The 15805-nt window shown below is 43.6% G+C and overlaps 1 protein-coding gene across 1 annotated transcript in view; it reads right to left on the reverse strand.

The window, feature by feature from the left end:
* Positions 1-15805, reverse strand: part of Vps45 (vacuolar protein sorting 45 homolog) — a 61239-nt gene that overhangs the window by 30379 nt on the left and 15055 nt on the right. The window contains exons 8-13 of the mRNA XM_021157688.1: positions 15558-15692; positions 15073-15186; positions 14010-14177; positions 4812-4970; positions 3930-4037; positions 2100-2221 (exon numbers count right to left, since the gene is read on the reverse strand). Of these exons, the coding sequence (XP_021013347.1) occupies positions 2100-2221; positions 3930-4037; positions 4812-4970; positions 14010-14177; positions 15073-15186; positions 15558-15692 (806 nt within the window). The remainder of the gene's footprint in view (positions 1-2099; positions 2222-3929; positions 4038-4811; positions 4971-14009; positions 14178-15072; positions 15187-15557; positions 15693-15805) is intronic.

Consider the following 15805-nt stretch of genomic DNA (forward strand, 5'->3'; position numbering starts at 1 on the left):
GACAGGATTTCTCTGTGTAGCCCTGGCTGTCCTGGAACTCACTCTGTAGACCAGGCTGGCCTTGAACTCAGAAATCCGCCTGCCTCTGCCTCCCAACTGCTGGGATCAAAGGCGTGCACCACCACTGCCCAACTGCAGTTTTCTTTTTAAGGGACTCATTAAAAAAAAAAAAAAAATCACACACTGTACAAGAGTCGCTTACCTATAAATCTCCTAACATTTTCTGAATTTCATTATATCTATACAATAAACTGCTAATGCTATTAGATAATTACTGGGTGAAATAATAGGTGATTTATAATCAATAGTAACATTCTCATATTCAATTACCCAACTGATACCAACTGTATATGTTGGGCCCTTTATATAATGTAATCTTAAAAAACTATAAGACTATAATTCTTAACTAGGTAGAATTTGCATATATTTAAATTTAAGGTTGGCTTAAGTAACCTGATCTGGACAAGTTGTTTTCATTAAAATTAACTAACCTCTAGATTAGTTTTAACTAAAGAAAGTCAACCTTTTCTCCTGGAACACAAATGGCCTTTGCTAATCAGGTCTCTCAGCTGGTGGGCTGGCCACACTTGGCCAAGTCCAATCCTACCCAGACCAGTAATAACCTGTTCTGGCTGGCAGTCAGAGAGCAAATCTATTTTGGGCATTAATGTTGGAAACGCCAAAAGACAGATGCCATAGAACACATAAGGAAACTGATATGCTGCTAAAATACAGAATATAGGGGAGGATCTGGGCCCCTCCACAACACCTGCTTCTTTAACCCAAAGCAAGTAAATGATTCAGGACTAGCAGGGGAGCGCATATGTAAGGCGGACACATGCAACACCAAAAGACTCTTCCGCCTGAGATGGCCAAGGGGGCAGCGGTCAGCATCTCAGTGTGACGAGGAGCAGGGCTTGACACCCGCTTCTCAGAGACTGTCACCAAGTATCGTTACATTCGTGTGTGTGTGTGTGTGTGTGTGTGTGTGTGTATGTGTGTGTGAGAGAGAGAGAGAGAGAGCACCCGAACCGTGGAGTGTATGTAGGTCAGAGAACAACTTCAGGACTCGGTTCCTTCACCATGGAGATCCTGGAGCTGGAGCTCAGGCCGCTAGGCTTGGCGGTAAGCACGTTACCTGCTGAGCATCTTTGCTGCCTCCTCTAGTTTTTGTCTTTTTTTTTTAATTTATTTTTATTGTTATATAACAAATTACCAGAAAGTTGGTAGAATAATAAGACTGCATATTTATATGCTAGAAATAAAGAAATCTTCAGAGTTTGGAGAAAATTTTTGTTAACTCTTCTCAGAAAGGACATAAATTTAAATCTTCATTTAGTAAATGATTAGTCTTGAGTCTGGTGGAAGGCAAAGTCTTACACAGGTTGTTACAGTCTCAAAAACCTGCTTTTTGGGGTGCATGCCTGTGCTGTGTGTTCTCAACAGTGGACATAGGAATAGGAATATTTCAATCAGACTAAGTATGAACTTCAATTCTTTTGAGTGTGGAGAATAACCCTGAGCCCAAGCCTGGAGGCAGGCAGAATGCCCGAGTTATTTCTCAGCTCCTTCCCCTTAAAGCCCTCTTCCCCCCACATGTTTAAAAACTGAAACAGGGTCTAAGTCATCCAGGCTTTTGGCCTTGAACTCACTCTCTAGCCTCAGCAGGCCTTGAATTTGCCATCCTACTGTTTCAGTTGCTGCACTACCTAGGAGTCCAGCCTGCAATGCCAGACCAAGCTTGAACTCTGATAATTAAGACTGGCCAGTCTGTAACACGTAGACACACAGTCTGTAGATCTGAAGTTTCTGTAGGTCCCAAGGCCATGCATAGATTAGATCTCAGTTCACTGCTCACAGATTTACCAACTGGGAATCAAGCTAAGTCCAGGACCCCATCTTAAGCATAAGTCAGTTGGCAGAATTCAGATGTTTTTACAATCACAGGACTTCGGAACCCAGCTCTTAGTAGTGCCCACTGTCCCTCCCTACATGGCAGGTTGTTTCTCTAAGGCCAAGATCTGGATGTCTTGGGTACTTCCAGTTTCTCTGGCTTGTTCTGTGACCCTAGTTTTTATTTCTAATCTTTGTTACCTTACCTGTCTCTGAGTGTGCTGGGGCCTAAATAAGGATAGAGGTTTTCCTTAAGCCTTCCTTTGATGAGATGATCCAGGGTCTCATGCAGGAAAGGCTGGTGCTGTGTATACACATTTTCCACTCCCTAAAATATGGAAATGGTTCTCATGTTATTTGGGGAAGCTAGCAATATGACAGTAATGATACATCAGAAAAGGAACATATACTCAATGGAAGCCTTATGGGATAGAATCAAACTCGAACTGGATAGAAATCAAACAGAACCAAACAGGACATTTGTGTCTGTGTGTAAGTAAAGGTGCGTATGTGTGTGCATGCACATGGATGTCAGAGGTCAGCACTGGGTGTTCTCCTCAGTGCCTCTTCACCATAATCTCCAAGACAGGCTCTATTCTTGAACCCAGAGCTCTCAGATTTGGTTAGACTGGCTGGCCAGAGAGCTTGAGGGGGTCCCCTCCCCCTTCTATGCACACACTTCAGCACTGTGGGGTACAGTTGCACACCACTGTATTTAACTTTTATGTATTTGCTAGGGATCTAAACTCCAGTTTGAGCAGCAATCACTTCACCGAGTGAACCATCTCCCCAGTCTAGAACTTTAGCATATGTAAAACTTATTTTAATTAGACAGAATTGTTCCAATCTTACAAAAGTACTAATTTTTTTTAAAGTACTAAATTAAGGCTAGTTATTTTCAATATGGTTTCAATAAACTTTTCAAGGAATTTAAAAATCTGGAATCTTTTATCTTGTCTGAATCTCATTCTTTGTGAAACAAAAAGAAAGGCCTGTAGAGGAGTTGGTAAGCCATATGGTAGAAGAGCACCAGGGAACTCACGGAAAGCTAAGAACAGGCCAGGGGCCAGAGAAGCGGCGCCGCTGGTACAGTGCCCCCCACCCCACGAACACGGGGGCCATCAGAAAAGCTTCCTACGAAGTAAAAAGATGGCCTACGAGAGCCCCGTGAAGGCACTGTCAGCCTGGCAGACTCTAGAATTACCTGGTCCATGGACTTCTAGGCATGCCTGTAAGGAATTGCCTTGATTATGTTAACTCACATGGAAAGACCATCTTAACTGTGGGCAAGACTTCACTAGTAAGTGGAGAAAGTGAGCCACACTTATTGTTGTCTTCTGTCTGTGTGACTGACTTCCCAACAACAGACGGCTGTGCTTTCTCTTGAATTTCCTTCAAAGAGAAGCTTGTGGGCTCGAGGTGCAGCTCAGTTGGCAGACTGTTTGTTTATCATGCATAGACCCTTGAATTCTGTTCCCAGCACAGCATAAACTTGCTGTAGTGGTGTATACCCAGAACTTGGGAGCTGGAGGATTACAAATTCAAGGTCATCCTTGAGTTTGAAACCAGCCTGCCCTACATGAGACTCCTCAAAAACAAAACCAACTAACCAACCAAAAAACAGAAAAACCACAAACCACCAACATACACACACACACACACACACACACACACACACACACACACACAGAGAGAGAGAGAGAGAGAGAGAGAGAGAGAGAGAGAGACAGACAGACAGAGAGACAGAGAGAGAGAGAGAGAGAGAGAGAGAGAGAGAGAGCAAGCACTAGCTTAATACAGTTTAAATTACAAACACGGGAAAAAGAGCTGTGACTGGCAGAACTGTCCACACTTCCTGGAAGTGACCCATTACTCCATCACTCCCGCTCAGCTCCCTGGCCCAGTGCAGGCACACTGAAGCACAGAGGCAGCATTTCAAGCGATTGTCCTTTGTGGATTCACTGGGTGGACATAGCTCTACAATTCAGAATATACTGTTAGAATCATATCAGGTCACACTCAGACTAAAGCTATACCTTCAGTCCTTTGAGAAACTGTTTGGTAATAGCCACAGCATCTTTGGGGCTGAAGAGGTCACTTCCTCTAACCCGTTTACCACCATATTCAACAACTGCAGACACAAGCTATAAAAGAAAAAAAGAAGAAACAACTTTTTATTGCTTAGGTATCAGGAAGCTCATTTCATAAAAAATAACTTTATCAGGGCAATGAAGACACGAGAGGATGGAACTTGCACCTTGTAAATAAACAGTATATGATGTATTTTGTGTTGGGGCTGAGACTATAACAGACTTGGCTTCTGGGGTTTGGGCTTACTGTATAAATTTGGAATTGGGTTTTGTGCTATGCTGTGAGTGAGTGTTCTCTGAGCCAAGCAACTGCCATTCGGGAGCTGAGCTGTGCCCTTGCTAAAGACTCCTCTCTGCGGGCCTCTGTGACTGCGTGTGCCCCACCCACCAGATTATCCAGCTGCTCCTCACCACCTGTTGTATGCAACTCTGCCTTAATGGCATATGGCTTCAGGAAGGGGACACAGGAGGGGGAAACTATAGAGAAGGGGAACGCTATCTCTGCAGGATTGGGGGGGCACTCATCCCTGCTGGGTAAAGGCTTTCCCAGGGGGAGGAACACCTACACCCCTCACCTGTGCTTTGTCAGGAACTCCCAATAAACTGGCAGAACCATGACTGGTTTTGTTGTTGGGATCATAGGAGGGAGTAGACATTGCCTAAATCTCCCCCATGGAAAGAATTTTAGCAACAGAGTAAGTACATGGCAGTAATTGTAGCATCTGGGAGGCGGAGTCAGGAGGACCTAAGGGTGAGGTTTCCCTAGGGCTGCAGAGTGAGACCATCTCTAGTACAATAAAATACACATAAGCACACACATCAGGTTACCTTCCGATACTTCTCAGCAACACCTTTACTCCTGAGGTCCACTATGAGTCCTGGCAGGCTGTTGCTGCTGTGGCGCTCGTAATGTAGAGCATAAAGCATCACCAGGCGAACTGCATCAAATTCTGTGACTTTCGGATTCTGCAGGAGTCTCTTCACATTCTGAAGAAAGACAGAACCAATGTTAGTGCTTTCACTTGAATGGCCTCCTGTGTAAGAGTGGTAGAGACACAGCTCGGCGGACACACATGCCATCATGTTTCAACTACAGAACGGCAATTGCTTCTTATTCAGTGGAAGGACTAAATAATTCCCCATGCAATAGCTGTAGGAAAGATGGAGTCAGCCACCGTTTCTCTTGCCTTTCCCAAGTCATCTCCTTGGTGGCATAAGGAGTGCAGACAACTTCAACTTCAGTCAGTACAGTGCACAGAAATGTCCAGTTTCTGGTTAAAGACGTCTTTCTTTTAGTGTTGCTCATCCCATTGTATCCAAATAGACATGAGCTGGCATAGTTACACAGGCCGGATTTAATCCCCAAGAAACACCAGAGGTCACAACACATCTCAAGATGGCTGAGAGAAACAAGTGTATGTGACAGCATGCAATCTCTAAAAGGGAGAACTTCCGATCTAAGAGGCAGATGCTGGAAGAAAGGAACAGGCCAAGTCATGCCTGGACTCTCTCAGCCTCACATTAAGGGCCTTCTTTCATGGCACATATATTTTATTATTTATTATATTAAATAATATAATAATTATTATGTCCTGTATTTATTATATAGCAGAGCACATAACTTAATTTAAGCAAGAACACATTTTAGGCCCCGGAAGGCACCACACCAGGCACTGTTGGGAGAACGCTGATGTCTGAGTCAACCTCTGTCTTCACTGAGGGATGTCTTCACACCCTATTGAGGCATGAAGCATGTTGTTTCAAAGTACTTTAGATTTGTAAGACTGAGAGACATGTGAGCACGTATCGGCTAACACAGAAGACATTGGCTCATACGTCAAATTTCAGGCTTCCGCAGGATTAAAGAGGACACAGTGCCAACACATCCACAAAAGAAGAGGCAGAAGTCCTACAGAGAGGTTTTCTGCAAGAAGTCTACAGCTTTCTACCTTAGGAGCTGGCCCGCTTCCCACCATGCTAAGCGCCTGGGGAAGGGCAAGGGCAAATTTGGAGGATGCAAAGATATTTCATTGCAATCAAACAAAAACAAAACAAAACAAAATACAAAACCCCAAACTGACTGAGGAAGACAGCCTTAACTGCTATCTTCAGTTTTGAAAAAATTATCTCTGTAAAACACAAACATTTTTAAGATGTTAGAGCCTAAAGGAAACATGACCTCCAAGCTTCAGGCTCCCAAAAGTTGAAAGGTCACTCACTGTAAGTGGTGGGAGGAGCAGGGGCAGAAGAAGAGAAAGTACATTTGGTGCAGAGGAGTCAGGGAAGCCTTCACAAAGAGGCTGAGGCAGGGCTGCTATTAGTAGGGACTTGAGAGCCACAGGGAGAAGTGGGACAGAGTTGCAAGACACCTAAAGGCACTGGTCCTGGGCAGAAGAGTTAGGACCTGCAGAGTGACCTTCTCTAAGACCTTCTCACACCCCGAGGCAGCATGAGCCCGAGAACCTGCTCTCCAGCACCTCTCAGCAGCCATGTCCAATGTGCAGACTTCCTCTCTACACGGGCACAGGGACTAGGATTACACAGGGGAAGCTCTTCTAGAAAGTTCTCTGAGAGGGATCACCACTGCTGTTATCCTGAATTAATGTTCATCATCATCCTTAAGGGATCAGAAAGGGAGAGAAAATTCACTTAGATATCACATTCATAAGAATTTCCAGCCGGGTGTGGTGGCGCACACCTTTAATTCCAGCACTTGGGAGGCAGAGGCAGGCGGATTTCTGAGTTCGAGGCCAGCCTGGTCTACAGCCTGGGTTCCAGGACAGCCAGGGCTATATAGAGAAACCCTGTCTCGAAAAACAAAAAACAACAACAAAAGAATTTCCTTAATTTTTTTCTTTTGTAGTAACTTTTCTACAGAATAGCCACAGAATACAGCCCTCTGAGGACATCTGTTAAAATGGTCTAATATTTTCTATCACAATGAAAAGGCATTTTAGGGCATACATTATTAGATATATACGTGTATGTGAGCTCTCTCTCCCTCTCTTCCCTCTTTCTTTCTCTCTGTTCATACTCCCCCTGTTCCTTCTCAACCAACTTGGAAAGCTTAAAACATTGTGAATCTCTGCTGCCACTCCTCTACAGACACAATGTCTGATTTCCTACCCTTGAAGTCACCCCCCTTTCAACTTTAGTCTCCTAATTTCTGGCTATGCCACCATTATACATAAATCTGAAGTACCTACATGACTGTGGGTGGACATTAGTGTGGAAACAGACCATTTCCATTAGTATAGCACTATATTCATTAGTATGGAAACAGGTTGTTTGCAGTGATGGGTTGAGCCCTTCCTGTCCACTTCCTTTCTAACTACCTCCCCTTGTGCCTTGAGTCTTGTCATTTTCTTCCTGAAGCTCTCACACTGGCATTAAACTTCCTGGCTGGACTTTGCTGTCCCTTCATGACCATGGCTCAGACCCTCCTTACACTGCTTCCTAACTCTGCCTCCTCTGACTTGCTAGGCAGCTGTTTTCTTAGGAAAAGAAATATGTAGTTTCAAGCTGAGCTCCTGCTTCTTTTTCAGCTATGCCATCGTTGGGAAAGCTGGGCATTTTGTTTGCCCTGATCCCATGTTACCCTGTGACTCCATTTTGAACTACTGCCCTTGAGGTACTTGGCTTGTCCATTTGACTAATGGTGGCATAAGTTTCATGGAGATCTAACCGGGGTATGAACCAGAAAAGAGGAGAAAGAGTTAGAGGGGTGTCTTAATGGTGTACTTATTTGTTAGAAGCATAACGGATTTATGTGGTGAATATTTGATTTTCCTTTCTCACTATGATTCTCAAGTCTTGCCACTATGAAGAGAGGAAAAGAACCACATACCAATGGACGAATGGGGAGCAAACCAGAGAACTACTGTGTATTTAGGGGTCAGGATTAGAGAGATGGAGGCAGATGGATCTCTGTAAGTTCAAGGTCAGCCTGGGCTGCACAGTGACTTTTGACTAAAAGGGGAGGTGGGGAGTTAGTACTATGTCAGTGATATGGCTCAGGGGATAAACATGCTTGCCTCCAAGCTGACAATCTAAATTTGATCTCTAGAACCCACAAGGTAGAAGGAGAGAACCCAGTCCCACAGATTTTTCTCTGACACCCCCACCCCCACAACATACACAGAGTAAATAAGTAAAGATGGGTTATTAAAAACAAAGTGACAGAGAACAAAAACTCTTTGTATTTTGATCTTCCACAGGCACAATCCAGAAACAGGTAAGGCAAAGCAAACACTATTTTTGGAGGTTAAGTTTCAAAAAGAAGTTAACATGCCCTTTAAACCAAGGAGAAAGCAGCTCTCTTCTGACATCTTGAGCATTTTCTATGTTTAAGACTGATAGACTGTCAGCCTATTACTCTGTTTTCTTCTATCAGAACTTTGATAAAGCAGTAAAATTTCCTTATGTCATAAAAACATCCAGTTACGGATGGTACAAGTGACAGATGAACTCGGTGGCTCATGGGTACCTCCTTTCCCTGGTTTAGTTGCCTCTCTGGAGTCATTCCCTTGCTGTACAACAGGCAGTGGATAACAATGTAACCAACAGACTAGGACAGCAAGACAGAGCTGTTGTGATAACACCACTCTCACCTGGCAGCCCAGGATCAAGTGATGGAGTGCTTGGGCATGGACAGGGAAAATGGAAGAAAGCGGCTAGGGTCTGACTCACTACTGTGGGTAATATGCCCATCAGGGGTCAGGTCTCGTGCAGCCCAGGCAGGCCTCAAACTCACTCTGTAGCTGAAGATGCTCTTGACCGCCTGATCCCCCTGCCTCCATCTCTCAGGTGCTTGGATTGCAGGCAAGGGCCATCAAGCATGGCGGCACGGCTGCACAGGATGGTCCGATCTCATAATCCAGCACCTTCAAGGCTGAGAAAGGAGGACTGCCACAAACTAAAGACCAGTCTGGACTGTTGAGTGACAACTTGTCTCAAAAAAACAAGAACAAAAACACCTCAAAAACAAAAACCAACCAACAAACAAAAACCCAAACATGGGCCAATGAGATGGCTTAGTAGGTAAAGGTGATTGCTACCATGTCTGATGACCTGAGTTCAATTCCCAGGACCTATATGATGGAAGGAGAACAAACTCCCACTGACTTCCACATGTATCATGGCATGTGCACACATGCACACAATAAATAAATGTAAAAACATAAAAACAAGCAAAAATGAAAGAAAAAACAAGTATTATTACGTATTAACAGCACATACTGGTGATAGTCACCATAGGTAATAATACTAGTATTTTCTCTCATTTTAGAGACAAAGTACTGGTGTTTAGAGCAGGTAACAACCATTTCCAAATTCAAGTCACTAAAGGCTCAAGTTCTCCGAGGCTCCAGACAGGACACTTCCTCTTCACTTCCCTATACGCCACTAACAGTGTGATTGGAGGTTTTGTCCAAAGTCAGGGAACAGCTGTAAACAGGCCAGCTCCTTCTTCCAGATGAAGAGAATGCTGTAATAACACAGGGCAGGCGGGGACTGCTTTCTTTCTGAAGATATTTCTCTTCAGATACAACATGTAGATCTTCATCCCTGACCCAACCACTCCCTTCTGAGTCATGCGTGTGCTCAGTGACAGCACACTACCCTTTGTTTCTAATGAAATGCTTCCTAAGTCAAATTCCCGGTAGTTTGTATATAATTGGTTAGAAGTGGAAGGGATTTATACTTAACTTTTAAATGGGATATATGAGCTTTTGTTCTTGCCATGGTACACTTACTATTCAGTAAAGCAAATTCTATTTCTGTTCAGAACCTTAGCTCATTGCTTCATGGCACATTCTAGCTAATATCGAGTCATCTAGGGGTCAGGCCCCTGGCATCCACTCATTATCAAACAACAGTTCCCTTTATGGACTATTTAAATCACATTGCAAAGAAATCCTTTGTGATCAGGAAAGCCCAATCTATCGCTGACTGTAAAACGTTAAAACCCTACACAAGAAATCTTAAAAATATAGGTTCCAAAATAATGATCAGATCATAGTTAGAGTTCTTTTCCATTTGTTTGTTTTTGAGACAAGGTCTCATCCTTAGCCCAGGCTGGCCTCAAACTCATGGCAATCCCTTTGCCTTATATTCCTGAGTACTGGGATCACAGCTTACAGCCATGCCTAGGCTAGAGTTCACAGTTTTTTAAAGTGTGCATTATCTTTTTCTTTTAAACAGTAGCAAAACTAAAGCTTCATGTAAAAAGGATTGCAATAACTTTTCTAACTGATTTCCATATGGCAAAGAGATGTAAATAAAAACAGTAAAGTTGACTAGTGATTAACTTTGAGTCTGTCTTTATGAAGGAAAATATCAGCACTAAACTTACACTAAACATGTAAATTTAAATTTAGTTAAATATAAAATTTTGTTTTTATTTAGAAAGGGGCAGAAAACCAAGTTCATTGAAATAACACAGGGATACTTTTAACAGGCTAACAAAACAACTATAAACTATTACTGATGGGAATATTTAAAATAAGTTGGCTAAGTTAAATGCTTTATTTTGTATTTTTGCAAAAGAACTTGCAAACTTGATTAAAAAATGAACCCAAGGTAGCTAATGCAAAGACTCACAACCCGTCAGAGTGCTGCGAGTTCAGTATCTGTTGAGTGCTTCCTCCTGAAGAAGATATCTCTACCACCCTTCAAGGAGCTCAGGACACTGTGGAAGGGGTGGGAGGAATGTAAGAGCCGGGGCCTGACGAGGTGACTCATCAGGCAAAGGCACTTGCTGTATAGGCCTGGTGACCTGAGTTTGATCCCAAGGAGCCACGAAAAAGTAGGAAAGAACCAACTCCACAAATGTGTCCTCTGATTTCCACATGCATACTGTGGCATGTGCACCCACAGACACATCAGATATGGACACAGACACAGACAGACAGACACACAGACAGATACACACACTGCACAAGACCTATTCAAGATGGAGCCCTTTAGCATTTCGCCTTGGATAGAGGGGCTCTCAGGAGACTTTATCATTCCTCCAGGAGCTATTGGTAATTAAGGGTTGCTGGAGGTTGGGGGTAGGGAGCTTTTTCTTCAATTGTGTAGCTATTGCTAAATTGCTCAAGCCCCAGTGAAGACCTCATGAGCTATGCTCATGCAAGAACACTTAGTTTAGCGGTTTACGAAACCCAGCAAAAACGGGACAAAAGCCATGAAAGTGGGAGAGGGGTTGTCTGGAAGAAAGGTTGGTGAGGGTAGGAGGAGGATGAAAGGGTAAAGAGGGGAGTAAAACTCATTATATGCAAGTATGATCTTGTCAAAGAATAAACAAATTATTAAGAAAATAAAATCATAAGACTGAAGGTTCTGATCTGAAACAGTCTTAGGTATATAGTTAAGTGAGAAAACAAATGCAGCTCTCTGTAGAGTATGGTACCACTTGAATTAAAAAAGAGATATACCCAGCATGTGGGAGACAGAAGCAAGTGGATCTTTGTGAGTTCAAGGCCAGCTTGGCCTATATAGCAAGTTCCAGGCCAGCCATGGCTATATAGTGAGAACCTGTCTCAAACATACAAGAGATGTGCACACATGGCTTGGGAGAACCTGTAAGGGTGCACGGGCATTGTTAGCAGACTCGGATTTTACTGTACACCTTGTTCAACCTATACTTACAATCTGTCTGCAAATTAAGAAATGTCAGTCTCAAGAACAGAATTCTTTGTAAAGATTTGGGAGCCATGGACGATATTAAAATGATGATGAATCACTTCATATAAATATAAAGCAAACAGCATTGTTATGACTTTTTAAATGTTGGTGTTTTCAGAAAATCCTGATAAATGTTTAAAACTTAAAAAGCAAGACTTGTAGATGCCGATAAAAACTGTGGTGGACTGGAGCACCCACATGCACTGCTCCCATTTGACTCTACTGTATATAAAATGTCTTACGGTGAGGAACCAATGTCACCAAGCATCCTATGTGTCACATCAAATCCTCATTGCAACAGAGAAACTTGAGGTTGTTATGCCTGCCACTTGGGCAAACTTTTCCCAAACGTTGGTGAAAAGGATATTCACCAAAGCTAGGGCAATATAATCCCACAGCCTGGCTGTGTCCAGTGTCCCTAGGTGGCCTACTGAATTCGGTAGAAGAAGAGAAGGTAAGTTTTAGAATATGGAGCCCTATCAAGGAGGAATGTGATTCTTCTAAGTGGCTTTACCTCTCAAAGGACTTATTCCTTCCTAAATTATCTTTCTTCAATGGCATCCTGTACAGATGAGTCATTTTTATTTCCTGTCATTTTGACAGAATCATTCGGGCATTTATTGGGAATCCTGGAGTTACCTCTGATCTGTTCTTCCTGTCTCATTTGTATGTGTCATTGTCACTGACTGTTTCCTCTGTTCTCCCTGACTCCTAGGCTTGCCCCTAACTATCACTTATGGTTGCTGTGAGTCTACAGGCTCCCTGACATCAGTCTTTTCCCCTCTGATGCATGCTGAACAGGCTCCGTCTACAGTCCTGCCTTGTACCACCGACTTTCATCTAAGATCCACGCCAGGTCTCTGCCTAGTTCAGTGAGTAGACTACCCTGACACGGTTCATAAGGAAATTCCTACTCAGCAACTCAATTTTACCTCCTATTTCTCTTCCACACCCACTCTCGATGGGCCACACGGTTTATTATTTCCTGCATACCAATGTGCCCTTGCTTTGTTGTTGTTCCTGACAGAAATCCTCCTCCCGATTCTAGTCATTCCTTGCAGCTCGTCCTAACACTGCCTTCTCTGAGGGAGGGAACCAGAGAACCTTGTCTATTTATGGTCAGAGTCACAGTTCTGACTTAAGCAGGATCCAGAAACACTATGTAATTTCTTTCTTGTGGTTTTTTGTCTGTTCAACCAGAATATATATTTCTTGAGGTTAGGATTTGATTATATAATATTTCTCTTAAGATCCTCTGGTGACTCCCATCATTTTTAAAACTGAAGCTCAACCTCCTTCCAATAGCACAACCTGGCTGGTTTCCTCTGTCTCTCTCTTTAGTGTGTGGTGGGGGGGGGAGGAAGAGAGAAAGAGAGAAAGTGAGAAAGAGAGAAAGAGAGAAAGAGAGGAAGAGAGAAAGAGAGAAAGAGAGAAAGAGAGAAAGAGAGGAAGAGAGGAAGAGAGGAAGAGAGGAAGAGAGAAAGAGAGAAAGAGAGAAAGAGAGAAAGAAAGAGAGAAAGAGAACAGAGTAGACTGGCTGGCCATTAAGCCTCATCCATGATCTGTTTGTCTGTTTCCCAGTGCAGGGCTTACAAGTGCACCCCACCACACCCAGCCTTTCATGTGGGTGCTGGTGATCTGAACTTAGACCTCATGCTTGAACATTAATACTTTACCTCTGAGCCATCTCTGCAACCCACAATTCTTTCAGATTGCTTTCTTCCTTCTTACAGTGTGAGCACACTGAGGGGAGGACGGTGTCTTATCTCTCTCCCTCTACATCCTCATCACAGCACTTATATGTAGCATGTTAGCATGTCTGTGAAATGAAAAGCAATGTCTGGTGACTATCTAGTGACTAAGTCCTCTTCAGTGGTACTGGGAATTGACCATAGGGCTACATCACCATCTATCTTTTACTTATTTTGAGACAGGTCACTAAGTTGCATATTCAGGTTTAACTTGTGATCCTCTGGCCTCAGCTCACAAGTGCTGGGATTATAGTTGGGGGTTGCCACACCTGGCTTATATCCACCTTAAATGTGTTCCTAACTCTGAGGTGAGCTGAGTTCCATGTTGGTGAAGAAGGGTTATTCGCCTTTGCAGCTTCCTCTGCCCAGCACAGTGCCCCCACCAGTAGGTGCACACACAGTAGGTGCCCCCACACAGTAGGTGCTCAGACAGCAGGTGCCCCCACACAGTAGGTACTCACACAGTAGGTACCCACACACAGTAGGTGCCCCCACCAGTAGGTGCCACCACACAGTAGGTGCCCACACACAGTAGGTGCTCACACACAGTAGGTGCTCACACAGCAGGTGCTCACACAGTTACACTGACCTGAAGAGCACTAGAATGGTCATTCTGACAGGCCAGTTCTTGCTCAACCTCTGAAACCTCCAGCAGATTCCGCTCACTGACCAACCGAGACAGTTCCCCGACCACTGTCACGTGCTTTGAGACAGTCCCAGACATCTTTTTGAACTGTGGATAATTTTCAACAAAGGCCTGCCATGGAAGAAACATTAATGGAAGATGTTGTTACATTCTAACTAAGAATAGCCATTCGTAAAAAAGACTGTAAGCTGGGCATGATGGCACATGCCTTTGATCCCAGCACTCACAGGCCAGAGAGTCAGGTGGATCTCGGAGTTCAAGGCCAGTCTAGTCTACAAAGCAAGTTCCAGGACAGCCTGGGCTATGCAAATAAATTCGGTCTCAAAAAAAAAAAAAAAAAAAAAAAAAAGGAAAAGCTGGGCCATACCCTTATGTTCTTTATAGAGGCCAGTCATAGCTGAGAATGGAAAGCGATTTAACATGATTTATGATGGATGTGTCTCCATGCTATTTATTAAAGAAAAGGCTCACAGAAAATGTCTCAACTTAAGCAAAGTGACTTCCAGCACTTGGTGGGCTGAGGTACAGTTCTGCCACGGGTTCCAGACTAGTCAGGCTTACACAGATGTAATATGGTCTACAGTAAGAAGTACTGTATCAAAACCACAATAGAACGATGCAAAGCAAACCCAACCAAGCAGCTGGCTGGGCATGGTAAGCAAGCAGCTGGCTGGGCATGGTAAGCAAGCAGCTGGCTGGGCATGGTAAGCAAGCAGCTGGCTGGGCATGGTAAGCCCATCTGGAACTCCATCACTTGGGAGGTGAAGGCAGGACCTCCTAAGCTCCAGCATGAGCTACATAGCAAATACCAGCCAGTTCCACAAAACTCAAAAACAAGCAAAGAATCACGGTAGAAATTAGATCTGGAATATTCCAGAAGTTATGCCTCCATCAACAGTCTAAAGTGTCATATATAAAGAGTCCTGGTAGAAATGAGACCTGGAATATTGCAGAGATGATGCCTACATCAATAGTCATAGGTCAGTCATCCATGCGTATGATGTACCTTCATGTCTGCTATGGATTCTAGCTTTTGCTGCTCTTTTGGTCTCTTCTTCTGGAAGTCTTCCATGAGATTCTTTATATTGCTACCAATCTCGGCAAAGTTCAGGTACATGTTCTGTGAAAATAGAAGTCAGATAAAGTTCAAAACTAGTCTTTTTTTTAATATCATGAAAGAAGTGAAGAATTTTAAACAGACTTGAAAGATAAATTCCATTTTAATTACCAAGTCTGGATATTAGTCAGGACACTTGTGATGAATACCATTAGTATTCTCACAGAGCTACCAGAATGGAGTCAGCTGCTATGACCAGAAGTCAGTATCTATGTGATCATATGTCCAAGGCCAGCACCAAGTCTTTGCCACTCTGAGATGCAGCCTAGCTGCAGGATCCTGCTGTCCTTTCACACAAAGACCCAATGTGTCCCATTCTCACACACCAGTGCTGACACTTTACATAAGAACAACTGAAAAATTAAAGCACCTACATTAGCATAGAATTCATCATTTTCAGCAGACAGGACCACCTCTCTTAAGTCTTTGCTGATTCCTGGCACTCTGGAAAGATCAATCCGGTTGTTGTTTATGCCCAGTAGTTCATGGACCATGGCCTGATATGTCCACTAAAGAAGTAAAACAAAAAGAATTGTCAGCCGGGCGTGGTGGCGCACGCCTTTAATCCCAGCACTCGGGAGGCAGAGGCAGGCGGATTTCTGAGTTCGAGGCCAGCCTGGTC

This window comes from Mus caroli, chromosome 3, assembly GCF_900094665.2.
Source record: "Mus caroli chromosome 3, CAROLI_EIJ_v1.1, whole genome shotgun sequence".
NCBI classification, from domain to species: Eukaryota; Metazoa; Chordata; class Mammalia; order Rodentia; family Muridae; genus Mus; species Mus caroli.